This window comes from Sarcophilus harrisii, chromosome 3 (assembly GCF_902635505.1).
Source record: "Sarcophilus harrisii chromosome 3, mSarHar1.11, whole genome shotgun sequence".
NCBI classification, from domain to species: Eukaryota; Metazoa; Chordata; class Mammalia; order Dasyuromorphia; family Dasyuridae; genus Sarcophilus; species Sarcophilus harrisii.
This window is the reverse complement of record NC_045428.1, coordinates 55,837,263-55,852,914: the sequence shown is the minus strand read 5'-3', so window position 1 is coordinate 55,852,914 and position 15,652 is coordinate 55,837,263. Positions and strand designations below refer to the sequence as shown.

Genomic DNA, 15,652 nt, shown 5'->3' with positions numbered 1-15,652 from the left:
GTTTTTTCCTCTGAAGTTATTTTTAGTGTATCCTAGACAAAAAAATGATTAATATTCTTCAAATGGGAGAGAAAAATGGACCTTGTTTGAAGGCAGAATGTGTTGTATTAGAGTTTTACATAATGCCAAGCCCAGAGCTTGAGTCCTCAGTTCATTCTTCATTATATGTTTCAATTTTTCCATGAAATGACTGTCGGACTCTCGGACTGTTGTAGGTCAGAGCAGCTGAAACTTGTTAATGGTATGATTTCTCTGTAAACATGGGGCACCTACACTTTTCTGAACTCCAATGTAGACTATAAAGAGGTATTTTAAGTACTGGAAAATGAATCACAAGAATTTTAATAGCTGTGTACTCCAGGACCAAGATTTCATCAACACTGTTGAGTCTAAATAGCTTTAAACAGTATATTGCACTGTTTATTAATTTTTCTGTTTATAATCTCTATGTACATGAGTGTGTTTATACAGCATGTTTTTGTATCAATATGATCTTTGTGTCTGCTTGATCATTGCCTCTCACTAAATGACATGTGACCAAAGTAATCACATTGATGGTATATGTATTTTTACTTTTTTTTCAAGGATTCTGCATGCTAACATCCCATTTTGGTAAAATTTTTGGACTTAGTTGTCTTTCTGAATTATGAAAATAAAATATATTTGACTTGTTTGAAACATCACTTTTCTAGTTCTTGAAATATCATCATTCTCTAAGTATCTGTTATGGGACTCAGTTTGAAAGTAGGATGTTTTGGTAATTCACATCTTCTCTAGTGGTTGCTTAAAAATTAGCTCAAGCCTTTCTCTCATGTGAGGAATTTTATTCAATACTTTTCTTATCATAGCAAAGAGGGTCATGAATTAAATTCAATGCAATTCAATTAGAGTCCATGGAAACCTTGTTAGGTCGATAAAAATACTTTTCAAAGTGCTCATCAAATACAGATGGACAATATCAATATCATTATTATGATTATTATTCATAATTCATTAGCAAATGGATTACAAGGGTAATGTTGATCAATTGCTGACTCTCACTGAATTGTTTAATTGAAGTGCTAAAGATACTTCAATTATAGAATTTTAAGGTGGAATGGACCCAATCGATTTCGGGTTTTAAAAAAAATGCCCTCCATGATATACCTGATAAATAATCATTCAGGATTTATTTGAAGTACTTCAGTGAGCGCAACCCACTACCCTCACATGTTCCTATTTCATTCAATTATATAAAGTTATATATATAAACTTTTTGAAGGCCTCACCAAATCTATAATTGGCATGAAGTCACTTTCTACTTGATTCCTACATCTTTATAATCTCACTTAGACAATCAATAGTATCTTTTGATGTAGTTAGGAAATTCTCTACCTCTTAAACATATAAGAGAAAAACTCTTAGTCAATTGTTTCTAATAATGACAATGAAAAATACCATATTAGCAGAAAGTAGAACCAGAAAGATGGTTTGGAGTGATACTAGAGAACATTCAGTCCAAACGCCTTATTTTGACATATGAGAAAACTGAGGCACAGACACAAGAATTTTCCAAAGCAACATTCCTACCAATGAACAGGATAGGGGCACAAATCTTTGTGCAATAAATATTTCTGATTTTCCTTGAATTTAAGATTATATCACCTCTATTAGTCAGGTTTTAAACTTTTTTCCAGCATATAATAGATAATCTTATAATAAGAGCCCCAGTGAATGATTACTTCCTCATTTTGATGACATTCCCATTGTCTTCATACCAAGTGCTATAACACCATCTCTTTTTATTATCCATTTCTTTTCAAATGCATTTGCTTTAGTTCATTATAGTTGGTTTGTTCAGGAATAATCCTGTGTGTGCCATAAGGGAACCTCCATAATATGATGTTTAAGACACATTTATAGTAAGTTTTTAGGAATGAAAGTACCAATTACAATCTAGACACATCTGAAAAATAATAGTTATTTCAAGAAACTAGACTTGAATTGCCAGGTAGAATTAGTTAATTAATGTGATATTAAAAAGTGGGTTTTGATTATAAGAACAGAAGTTTGTGAATATTGTATGGGGGGAAAGATTTCCATTTAACTTGGAAATTTTTTCATCCTGTCCAACCCTGATAAGGAAATTAATTTCTCACTGAAAAGACAAGAATAAGTGAAGAAAGTTATTTCAGTGGAATCACAAAAGGTGTAGGTTATCCCTAAAGTCTACATATCAAAGATGAATTTTGAATGGAATGCATATGTGTGTATATATATATATATATATATATATTTGGACTCCTAGCATTAACAAGGCAAATAGATGGCAAGGTGAATAGAATGCTTGGCTTGAAGTCAGGAACACACGTCTTCCCAAATTCAACTTTGGTTTCATATACAAGCTATGTGACCTTGGACAAGTCACTTCACCCTGTTTCTCTCAGTTTCCTGATTGCAAAAATGAACTAGAGAAAGAGATATATGTATACGTATGTATGTATACACACATACATATTTATATGCACACACAAATATTACAGATAATCTGTATCTGGGTGTCTGTCTGAGCATATGTATGCATGAATATATATGTATGTATATATGTAAATATGTGAAAGAATTTTTTTGTGATTTCTCAGACATTTTATAATTAAGTCTATAGATATATTTTACCCTAAGTCCTATAAATATCTGAGTAAAATTTTATGTTGTTACAGCAACTATAAAATCCTTATTACCTAATTACATATCCAGAGATTACAAGTTAGCTATTAGCTGATTGTAATTTGCTTTGTATCATCTCAGACTATGACTAAATAGCATGTCTATGGACCACCTACATATGTTTCCTAAGATGAACAATTATGCCATCAGAGATACAGAAATATAAGCCTTGAAAGAAAAATCTAATTTTGATGGTTCATGAATGATTACTACAGAATTATGTTTGGGTTATATTGTGAAAATATCTTCCCATTACTGAATATGTCCATAAGCAGAGATAACAATTTCTTTCTATATTTTAATCAGTCAACAAATTATTGGTGAGCAAAACACTGCTTTGTGCATTGTATTCTTAATTTTAATTGAGTCAAGATGAAGATGAAATACTAATATAATTGTAATATAGATAATATATAGAAATATAGTATAATATAAATCTAAAATAAAGATATTGAAGCAGTTTAGAAGCTGATGAGAACATTTTCTTATGCCAATATGTGCTTTTATTTTCACATTATCAGTCATGACAAGGAGTCTTCATTGACAACTGGGTAATATTTAGGAGAAAACACTAAACAATTAAAAAACTGTTAGAGTCAAAGGGCTTGGTCTTGAATCTTTGCTTTGTCCCTTGCTACCTGTATGACCTTGGAAGAGTTACTTTACCAAGTAGACTTCAGTTTCCTAAACTGTAAAATTAAGAGAATGCAGTTACTCTGAGTTTCTTTCTCTGTTTTGATCCTATGATTTTTTTTTAAAAGGAAAGGAGTATCTCTTAATATTTTCTATCTCAAGTACAATTTAATATTTACTATTTATATGAATAATTTCCTCTTTAATTTTTTTTAAATAATAGGGGGGAATGTAAAAATAACTTGCTGAAAGTTGTGTTAATCATTAATCTGACCTAAAATTCAGATTTTGTGATTACCAGATTATTACCCCTTTCTTTATATGAACCAAACAATGTTAGCAGAACTTGTTAAATCATATATTAATTTTATTGGACACATGAATTTGTATATATGTATATATATATATATATATATATATATATATATATATATATATAACTACTGATAACATCCAATTAAATTTTATGCTCTTTGGTGTTGCTCAATCATACCCAACTCTTCATGATTCCATTCAGCAAAGATACTAGAATGTTTTGACATTTTCTTCTCCATCACCTTTTACAGATGAGGAAACTGAGGGAAACAGTGTTAAGTGACTTTCATTGATTTCCTCAGGGACACCAACTAGTAAATGTATGAGATTGGTTTTGAACTCAGGACTTTTTAACTCCAGTCTTGGAGCTCTATTCATTATACTACCTAGTTGCCCCATTTCTTATGTTAATTAGTCTCAATAGATCATATGATCATTAAATAATAGAATTAGAGCTGCAAGGAACTTTAGAAATCATTTAGTTGAACATCTTCATTTTGTAGATTAGATCAAAGTTTCTTTAACTGTGGGTCAGGTATAGGTTCACTGAAAGTAGGGGTTATAAAAAATTTGGCAACCAAATTTTCAACAACTAAAAATTAATTCAGTATCAAATGTACAATGAATCTGAGGTGTTTCTGGCAGTGCTTGACCATGTTGCTTTGTGGCACTCAAACTCAAGACAAGCTCATATAAAAATGTCTTTGGCAAATAGGATTGATCAATGGGAAAAAAAATTAAGAAGTCTTCTTATAGTTAAGGAAACCAAGGATCTAAGAGATAAAGGAAATTGCCCCAATCTTATATTTTTAGCAAGTGGCAGAAATACAATCAAACCTATAACCTTTGATTCCAAATCCAATGTCCTTTCTACTATATTACTCAAGTAATTTTATAAAACTGTCTAGTCAGTCACTTGAATAATTGTTAGAATTCATATTTAGGAGACAATAGGGAAAAGAAATGATGGTGATTGGATACACTTATAGTGGAAGGTGAGTGAGTAGCAACCTGAGGTTTCTACTTATTTTTTTTATTCCAAACAGCATATTAATTATGCTTTTGTCTATCAAAAAGCATATTGTACTTATCACAATTCATTCTCATTTTCCTCTTTATTGTATTTTTGCCCACATCTAATGATTATATTGATAATAAAGAATTCCTAGTGTGAAAAATTTTCCTACCAACACAAAACAGCAGCTCTTCTTTAATTTAGATATGATGTGAGCTGCCTGACATAGGATTTTTCTATGATCACTTAGTATGTCAGAGGCAAGACTTAAACCTAGAAAGTCCTGACTCCAAGGTTATACCTGTATCAACTATACTACATTGCCTGCAAATCCATTTTCTATTTATGAAAATATGTTCTAATATTAAAGAAAAAGTTATCACTGTGTATAATAAAGTAAGCACTTTGCCTGTAGGTTGTCCTTGGTGCTGCACATGTCACAATATGAGTGCTTAGCAGTACACCTGTTTTTATAACATAAAATATGTCCTATGGTCTTTTAAATATATTTGCAAATTAAGAATAATGAAATAGATGACACAGTATAGTATAGTGAGAAAAGCTCTAGGTTTGGACTCAAGTCCTGGGCTCAGATCAAGCTCTTTTATTCAATATATGTATGACTTTGGAAAAGTTAAAAGTTATTTCTTTCAGGAATTCATTTTTTTTCATCTATAAAAGGAGAGTCCTTGATTAGATGAATTCTAAGGATCTTTCCAGTTCTAAGTTCTGTGATTTCTAGACTTAATAGCTTTGCCTCCCCAATAAAGCCATAGCCTTTCAGTGCTATATTCAAGTTTAAATTCTATGTTCAAGTTTCCTCAGCTTTGAAACAGGAATAAAACTTCATGCACAAAATGTCTCAGAAGATTGTAGTTGCTATTATTACAGCATTATAAAATGTGATTTAACATTATTTCAAGGATAACAATAAATCTGGAATAACATAATTTTCAGGCATATATTCATATTCATAAGGATAATATTTTGGAAAGACTAGCATAGGTCTATTTTCTTTGATTTGTACTGTCATCTCAACAATGCTTTTATATATAACTTTTTGGAATTACTAAAAATTAAATTAATTAAACAATTAAAAAATAAAACCCAGTAAAAATAAAGAAAGACTCCCAACTTATTTTAGCCTGAAGAATTTATTTAGGCAACTCTTAGTCAAGGAATTGATCTTTGGAGATCTCTATGATATTCTTGAAATACTGTCTTCCAAAGTATATCTTCCATGAGGGAAGAGTGAAGGTTGAGGGAAAGGTGAGGAGAGAAAATGATACCATCTCTGTTCTCTGACTCTTTTCCCCCTCAACCAATTTAACATAAAACAATAAGGTTAGTAAACTGACAGAATGGGTATTTTAACATGGGGGTGTTCAGTATTTCAGAAGATCTATGATGCTCTTTGTGGATATTGCTCTGCTACAGAAAACCATTCTAAAAGGCTTTCAAGAATCTCCTTCACAATCTAATGAAACCACAAAATCAACAGAAGCATTCATCTCCTTATGTTTAGTCTTCTTATGATGAGCTCTTCACTCAGCTAGACTACGCCTCAGAAAGTTGATGAAGAGTCTGTCTTCAAGACAGTACTTTCTAGTTTGATAGTACCTTCTAGATTTAATTCCCCTAGGCCATAGTTTTTTAGGAACCCAAGTTAACTAATTCATCATGATACTAGCAGTAAAGATTAAGGAGAAAACTATGATAAACTTTTAGCTATCTTCATCAAGTGAGGCACACTGTAGCATCTGGGAATGTGGTTTAATCTAGCTTATAAAGTTATTGATACACAATAAATACTGACTAAATACTAGATTATTATCCTATTCCCTCCAAAGTAAAAGAAGAAAGTCAATAAAAGGATATTTAATTCTATGTTATCTCTGGTGACTACTCAATATTATCCTTCTTCACAAAGTACTTCATCCCATTAGTTCTAATATCTGCTTCCCCTTGTTGCCTACAAAAGCCTGCTGCTATGTTTGGCTAATTTTTGAAAGATGAAGAAGAAAACAAGAATTTTGTGAGACCCCTGGGTTCTTTCCCAGCCAGTATCATAGACCACATGAATACAAGATGGTATTGCAGATGGTACCACTTGCACATATATGTGATTGAGTAGCAGGAAATAATAGTCTGGCACTGAATGGTCAATACTTAGAGGCCAATCTGTGATTGAAAATTTGTTTAATGTAGTCCACAAATCAGCCAGCCTGACTATGAGTAATTAAAAGTTGAATATGTAGCCTCAGAAATTTCATTGTATTTATTTAAAAAAAACATTCGTACAGCAAGTAGAATATTATATAATGGGTTCATAATAATTCCAACAGCATGAGAACGTTGACACTGTAACAATAATAACTGTAATTCATATAGAATATTTTGAGCAGCTTAGAAAGTAAATATTATTCCTTTTTCATAAAGAAGAAGTAAACTGAAGACAAGTGAAGCTAAATAACTTTTCTGTAGGGGCATAAATAGTTAATGATAGAAATGGATGATGAACTAAAGTTTTTGAACTCAGTAGAGTTCTTTCTACTATGTTGCATTGCCTCTATAATCAATCAACCATCAAACATTGATTTAGCCTCTTATGTGCTAGGCATTGTGCTAGGTGCTATATAGTCAAAGAAAAAAAATGAAATGATCCCGATTTCACAAGTCATTCTAATTTTTGGAAAGTTTTCTCCATCTGTTGTATTGTTTGTTCACATAATATGCAGGAGAAACAGTTAAAATGTAAATATTAAAGCACAACTAAAACCAGATATGACCTTGAATCTGTGCACCCTGTTGTACTTTCTCAATATTGCTGCATATTTATATTATGACATCCTTAGTTAAGTCATATTACACCTAACCGTATGCAAAATACTTATTAAAATTGAGAATTGTATGGCTGAAACTGTCATTTTGGAGTTTCAGTAAATAGCAAAGATGCAATTTAAATCAACATTGCCTGATGTCATTTTTGGAGTTTCAATAAATAGTAGGTATATCATTTGAACCCTCACTTTCTGATGGTCCTGATATTTAAAGGATTCAATGACAGGTAAAATAAAAGACACCAAAAATAAAAAAAATACCTGCTTAGTTAGTATGGAAGAGATTCTTTTATGGAAATGAGAAATTTCTTCTATATCTAGAAAATCTCTAATTTTGTCATTCAAACAACAAAACATCATAGCTCTTAAGAATTGTACTTCATTCATTGCTATAAGTGAAAAAAAATCAATTTGTGCCCAAACTGTTTATAATTCCTCCTAAACAAGCCTGTTCCTCAGACTCTAGAAAGAAAACAACAACAACAAATCACCACAAAAAAAAATGAAATCACAAACTTCTATTTTTGTAGTATCTTGAGGTTAAAAAAAACATTTTATGTGTTATGTCCTTTGGTACAATGTTGTAAGATTAGTACTATTTTTACAGATGAAGAAATTAAGATAGAGTGGTTATGTGATTTTCCTGTGATCAAACAATTATTATGTAATTGAAAGCAGGTTTCGAACTTTGGTCTCCTTGACTTTGAAGTCCAGTGTTATAACTCCTATGTCACCTAATTGACTTGTCTGTTATAGCACTGATGCTTCCCCATAAGTCATAAAAATTAAAGAAGTAAATGGTGATGAATACTACAGTCTACATCAGAACCAGCCATACCTGCCTTTTTGAAATGAACTATTGAACTTGCTTTCAATTTCCAACATCTGACGAAAGATGTTTGGTATGGATAACAAGCATATAGAAAATTCTTTTTCTGGATTTATAATGTACAAGGATTAGTCTATGTTCTTTCTAAGCTGCATCCTTCAAACCCCAAAAGATATATATTATCATTGGGTATGTCAAATACATCTTCTGCCAATACAGATAATGCTCTTCCATGCACAAATGCTGTTTTGTTTTTAAGTAGTGATGAACCAATTGATGAGCTATGGTAATTCTTCTGGTAATGGACTTCTTGGGACATAGCTGTGCAGGTCCTCATATGACCCCTACATAGCTGATCACTGGACCTATACTCAAAGTCTTCCCAATTTGTTTTCTACTTAAATTCTTTATTACTCAAGATAATCCCCAAACCACAATGAGATGCTAGAATAATATTTTAGCATTGGATGCCTTCTACTTCCATAATTCAGAGACTGACTTCTGTGTAGTTAGCTCCTCCATCTTATTCTCTCTCTCCTTTCATTACATCTTTGGCACCACTGCCAGAATCCACAACATTGTTTTTTTTTTTTTTTTTTTTTTTTGTGTGTGTGTGTGTGTGTGTGTGCGTATGTGTGTGTGTGTGTGTGTGTGTAGCTATTCTTTTGCTCAAAATGTTCAGTGATTGTATTTTTCTAGGTAAAATTCTTTTTCCTCAGCCTGTAGTCCTCAGCCTGATCCTCAACAAAGTGACGCCAGCCTACCAATTCAGGTTTATTTTATACTGTTTCCTTTGAAATACTCTTATCTGCTGCAAATCCCTTTCTATTCCCCAAAATACCCTCTATGTTCTTGTCTTTGTATCTTTCATCACATTCTTCCCTGTGCTAGGAATTTCTTCCTTCTCCAATTTTGAATATCTATCTATACTTCACAGTTTGGAAGGACTTTGGAAGTTATCCCCTTCAACACTCTCTTTTTATAGAGGAGGTCATGGAGTCCCAAAGAACTAAAGTGATATCCAATATCAGAAAGCACATGAAGTAAGATCTTTGCTAAAGATTTCATTAAACTTCAAAATTCTAAATTGATACAATATTTTGGCAATCATTCTGGATGAAAGACTAAAATAATTGACCATTATTCACCTTATTTTGAACAAGGTAAATCATTAAATAGTAACAGAAATCATGCAATTCTATAAAATGCAATTTATAAAGGAAGCCCTTTTTTTTCAAACTATTCCAGAAGAATTCAGAGAATGCTCATTAAATCATATTACTAAGAGATAAGATTGTCTGGAAAAGAACAAGACCAACTATTGCATTTGGATAGATTGAGAAAGTTTGAAAATGTGATATAAAACAGTCAGATGAATACTTTGAAAAGTATATTAGACCTAAATGATTCAGGTACATGGTAATGTCAAATAACATTAAAATCTTCATTAACTGGAAGAATAATTTGTTTTTACTGAGTAATTATTATCTGTTCTAATTATTCTAGATCCTTGTATAATATGCACCAATTTTATCAACTTTGCAGTAGAAGGACTCTTTGTTGACATTTTGAAGAAAATTTCTGACAAAAGGAAAATTCTACTCTATAGTCAGATCTTGTTTATGCTATAATCACTCTTTCTCTTTTCATAGGTGGCATGCATGCAATGGTTGCATGGAGACCATACAATGATGGAGATGATTGAGAAAAAGCGCTGTTTGTGCAAAGAAATCAAGGCAAGACAGAAAACGGAAAAAGGTCTTTGCAAACAAGACAGCATGCCAATTTTACCAAGTTGGAAGAAGAATACAGGGACAAAGAAGTACAGTCCTCCACCATATTCTAAACAACAAACAGTGTTTTGGGATACTGCGATATGACAAAGTGTGAGATGCTAAACTCCATAAGACTATTATTTCACTTGTATGCGAGGAAATGTTCAGCAGGTTAGTTTAAGAGAGTATTTGTCAACATGTTACATCTTCTTTACTAGTGAAAAAATGGCATCCTCGGAATGCCTTAGAATGTGTCCTTGGAAATCCATGTTAAGTTGTGCTTACTTAATACAAGTCCAAGGCATGTTAACTTTACCAACAAATTGAGATAAATGTGTTTAAGGATTTTTTTTAATCCAAAAGATATTTAAAATGTAAATATTTTACTAGTCTATTGAAAGAAAACACCTGAAATAGTACACATATATACATATATAATTTACAGAGGTATCAAGAGTTTTACTATATAATGTATTAAACAATTTATTTTCTATTTTCTATGTAATCCCCTAATTTGTTTTCTTGTCCTTGCCCACCTAAATTTGTCTTCTGTACAAAAGCATGTAACTATAAATCATTGTTCAGCAGTAAAATATATGAATAAATCTGGTGCTGGAATGGTAGAAGTTAAATATCACCATATTCATTAGGCACATCTGTTACTTTTTATTTGTATTAAAACTTGACAGGAAATTAATGTAAATGTAGCACCTAATTTGGATGTCCACATCATATTAAATTCAACATCTTTTGCTACATTAGTTTTTAAGGAGTTTATTTTAAATACCCTCTTGTTTATATTAAATAATGGTAAGTCAACACTCCAGAGACAGTTATTCAGATATACTTGGCTAACCTAGTAGAATAACTTTACTTTAGAAATGTCTGTAGGGATATACCTCCTCGCATTGTTGATTTGATTAGTGGAGACCAGGGTTCACTGTGACTATGAAAAGGGATATCAGAATTTGAAAAATTATACTGTTTTCTAGAAGGTTTTTTTTTAACCATGGCAATGTAGCCACAATTCTTGATAAACGGCAGAATGAAGGGTAGGACTTTATGTGTTTTTAATTTTTTGCCTGATGAAAAAAAAAAAATTATGAAAGTTATTCAAGATTTGTTTACATTGCTTTGTGTGTGTGTGTGTGTGTGTGTGAGTGTGTGTGTGTGTGTGTGTTCAAATGCTTCTCAAATTACCAACATTTAAGATTAAAAACACATTTATCCATTAATTTAAGATATTCAGGTCAGAGTTTTCTGTGCAGAATTTCCCTTTGTAACAAATTATGATACCATGACCACAACCAAAGAATTGTCACTTTTATTTTATTGTTTTGATTTGTTTTAAAAACTGGGATGGGGTTGATTCCAATTGTATATGATGGTAGGATTTGTGTTAAGAGTTATATATCTTCCAAAAAAAACTTAGTAAAAATATGAATATTGCCACGGATAAATGAAAAGTAAATGATCACATATATTTTGTATATTTAAATGACTGCGCTTCTTAAATTTGAAAGCATGAGCATTCTTTAACAATCATTTTAGTATTCTTTGGGGGAAAAGTGTGTTTTTTGACATTACTGTCATATTGGCTTTCCTTTTTAAAAGATATTGACAGCAATGCTATAATGCTGGTCAATAAAACCAAATATAATAGAATTTCATACTTTTTTGTAATCTATATTGCTAAATCTTGAGTAATGCTTTATCAGTGTAGTTCCTTTCAAGCCTTTGAGATATTTTAAAGATAATTTTAATAATTTATAGCTAATGTATATTTTGATGTCCAAACTCAGAATTCTGTACAAGATAAGGAAAAAGGTAAGTGTTTGTATTTACATGTGTGATTGAATATGCAGAAAATATTTGCAAAAGCAAATTAAGAGTAAGAGGATTTTCCATAATTATAGGAAGTTATGAAAAAGTCTTTAGCACTTCAAGATAATTTCTGTCCCTCAAATTCATCAACTGTTTGTTGTTTAAAATCCAACCACCACTGGCTTATAAAAATGAAAACTTTTATGAAAACACATTGATTTAATGAAAATGTTCATGATTTTAGCTGTTTACTATTTACTTAAGTAAATCATACCACAGAGATCCAATCAAATCAAACTGAAGAGATGTAGTTCTTTTTTAAAGTTATATTTAGGATCAAAGTAGTAATCCTTGTTATAACCTTAAAACATATTGAGGAAATAATTGCTAAAGAAAATATTAATATACTTGTAACTTTTTATGTAATCTCTTTTAAGCATGAAGGAAAATTGGCATTATATATAAAACTTGACAAATGGTCAAGCATACATTTTTGATTTTAATGGATCTACTGTTGTGTCCAACAAGATTTGATTCTCCTTTCTAACTTTTCTAGTTTCTTAGGTTAAGATACATATTTCCATGTAATTTTTAACCAAGCCCAATTCAAAAGTGATGCAATTGAATGATATGAAAAATGACATCACTGTGATTTAAATCCTGATATTTTCAGGATTATATGCCTATGAAATTGATGATTGTATGTACCTAATCAAATCCAATGAGCATTTATTAATCAATGAGCATATGCAATAAGCAAAGCACTGTGGTGGATGCCAAAGACAAAACAAAAACAAAAACAAATAAAAGAAAAACTACCCTTGTTAATTAAGATTAACATTGGAAGGGAATGAGTTTGTGTAAATAAAGCTTTCATTAAATGATTTGCTTTTTTTTTTTTTTTTATTTGAAGCTGAAGAGAATGTTAGTAGACAAGATTAAGTGGAAAGACAACCTATTGAGAACCAGAAAAACAAATTATGGATCTGATCTGATAATTGAAAGCAAAACACTAAAATTCTCTAACACTTGATTGATCTGGTTCATTATCTTCCTGATCAAATCAGGCATGACATGGTCATCAAGTTATTTTGCTACAGCCTACTAGTTCAGCTCCAAGTCTCATTGGTAGTCTCATTGATCGTCAGGGAGATGGATTTTCTGCATATAGATTTCCTCAGTAGAGATAAAATGAAATTTTTGAAGTGAAAGTGAGTCAAAAAAAGGACAAAAAAACCAATTCAATATGAGAATACTATCACCTATATAGAGAAAGCATATCAGTGTATTCCCTGGCATAGAGTTTCTTTGTTATCATTTACATGTAGGCCTCCATCTTTTCCCATATAGATATAATTGAAGCATGTATGAAATAATCAGTGATCTCTGGCACTAGCTGATAAGATCCACATTTACAAAATTGATTTATAAAATCCACCACTATAATTTTTTAAATGGATAATATATATATATATATATATATATATATATATATATATATATATATATAATTGTGCTCAGTCAAATAACTATTTTACTTAAGAGTTGAATTCAAACAGGGTCCTGCACATCCTAAACATTCCAGAAATCTTTTTTGTACTTAATAAACGAAGGTTGACATGACTAAATTATACCTTTTAAAATCAGTTCTCTGTCTAGACTCAGCTATACTCAGGTAGTAAGTGGAATATTTCTTCAAGGATACATATTGTTCAGTAGCATGCTATTAATGCTTAGCTTAGACTGTGTCTATATACCTAAATTAGATGGAGAGTTTTGATTTACTTCAATGATTTCATGAGTGAAAATAGTTGAAACAGTGTTTGACAAATGTATCTAGTCAAGTCAGAAGTCAATGTGTGTATGCAGATAAGCTTAGCATCATCCATATGCTGATAAGAGGAAGGGGAGTATTCAATGGCCTCAGATTGAATGCCATCAGAATGCTTAATTCCTGTCTTTCTTTATATATTTGCATATGAAATATAGAAAATGCCTAAAGCTTATAATGTAAAGACCAATTCATTCTTACAGATACATTTTTAGACTAGTGAGGCCACAAAATACTTTGAGCAACTCACCCTGCCTACTTACAACCCATGGAAACACATTAAATCAATGACACAGTCATTTCTGACCTATCCATTCTAACTTGGAAGACTGTTTTCCCCATCTTCATATATCCTACAGTGCCCAGTACAATGCCTTACACAAATGATACACCTGATAATTATTTGCTGCATCAGATTTAATTGAATTGCATTGGATGAGAGGGCAAGTTGGCATCTGTAGAACTGGGGCAATTAATTAGACAATCTCTAACATTCCCAAGTTGAAGTTGTTATATTGCAAACAAAGGAGCATTGTTTAAGCAATTAATGTTTGATATTTGTATATATGCCTTCTATTTAATGCTTTCCAGATCAAGTAGATAATCAAAACAAATGACTGGAATGTATTAAAGGTAATTTATAAACACATAATGTCTGTTTCTATGTAAGCATCTTCAGGCATACATACAGTATGCCAATGGAATTATGTAAATCAATAAAGTTTTGCAATGTGAGGAACTGCTTTTGAACTCAGTGACTTGAGGATTGGACTGAATTGAAAACAATTTGGTGTTTGGATCAATGTCTTCTTGGTAAATAGGTATATTGAAGGGATAAAGAAACAAATTGTAGAATTTCCCTTTAACCTTCAAATTTATGGATGAACATGCTTAGATTAATATAGTTGGGGTTGGCCCCAACAAAGGGATATTTGAACAGTCTTTTGAGGTGTTTGATGACTTCCCCATATAAATGGGTTTCCTCATCCCTAGTGTATCTGCATTGACACATGTATGCACCCACATACAGTATACATACTGTATATATTTATAAAATGTTTAGTATGCACTTCTTTTGTTTGGAACTCTTGGAGTTAACCTTTCTAGTGTAGCAATTTGTGTAAAGTGCACTGTGATGACAAGAAAGCACAGTCAAATCACAGGTCTTGTTATTCTTGCACTAAAAAAATGTGTTTACGTATTTAGCCACTGTATGTTTACTTTATTACTCTTTTTGAAAAATTTAAAAGAATAGCTAAGAAAATGATATAAGATAGTATGTTTTTTAGTGGATAATGGCACTACATTTTTAAAAGACAGGGTTTTTAAAAGAAAGGAAACCATTTAAATTCCATTTCATTCTATTGTAACATGTTTACCAATATCTTAATAATTGAATGTTCTATTGCTTTTTTTCATGAGTCATTAGAAGTGTCAGGTCTGCGCCTGAAAATATGTGCAAAGGAAAAATAAGTAGCAGATTTCTGTACTCATGTATTTCTTAACTATTTCTACATACACAGACTACACACAGATATCATTTCTTTTCATTTTTGTACTTGATTTTTTAAGTGATATGTAATTATAAATGTACTTTGATACTTCTGAAGTAACAATATGTTGTTTGGGAAAAAAAAAGTTTTCATTTCCTTAGTGCATTGAAAATATTTTACAATCCTTTTGTGCTTACTGATTTGTGATCCCGTGTAATTATAATAAAAGCAATAGTTTAAAATAACTAACCTTGACATTGTATGATTGATAGTAAATTGTTGGGTTTTTATTTTAAGTAATTTCCATGGCCTGTGAACTTTTTTTTGAAGGAGTGAGGAAAGAAGGAAGAAGGTAAGTGTAGATTTTTGTCAAGTGATGTCACAGTATGTG

General features: G+C 31.2%; 1 protein-coding gene across 1 annotated transcript in view; it reads left to right on the top strand.

The window, feature by feature from the left end:
* Positions 1-13,246, top strand: part of NYAP2 (neuronal tyrosine-phosphorylated phosphoinositide-3-kinase adaptor 2) — a 298,614-nt gene extending 285,368 nt beyond the window's left edge. The window contains exon 8 of the mRNA XM_031957951.1: positions 9,991-13,246. Coding sequence (XP_031813811.1) covers positions 9,991-10,218 — 228 coding nt within the window. The 3' untranslated portion in view covers positions 10,219-13,246. The remainder of the gene's footprint in view (positions 1-9,990) is intronic.
* The last annotated feature ends 2,406 nt before the right edge of the window (positions 13,247-15,652 follow it).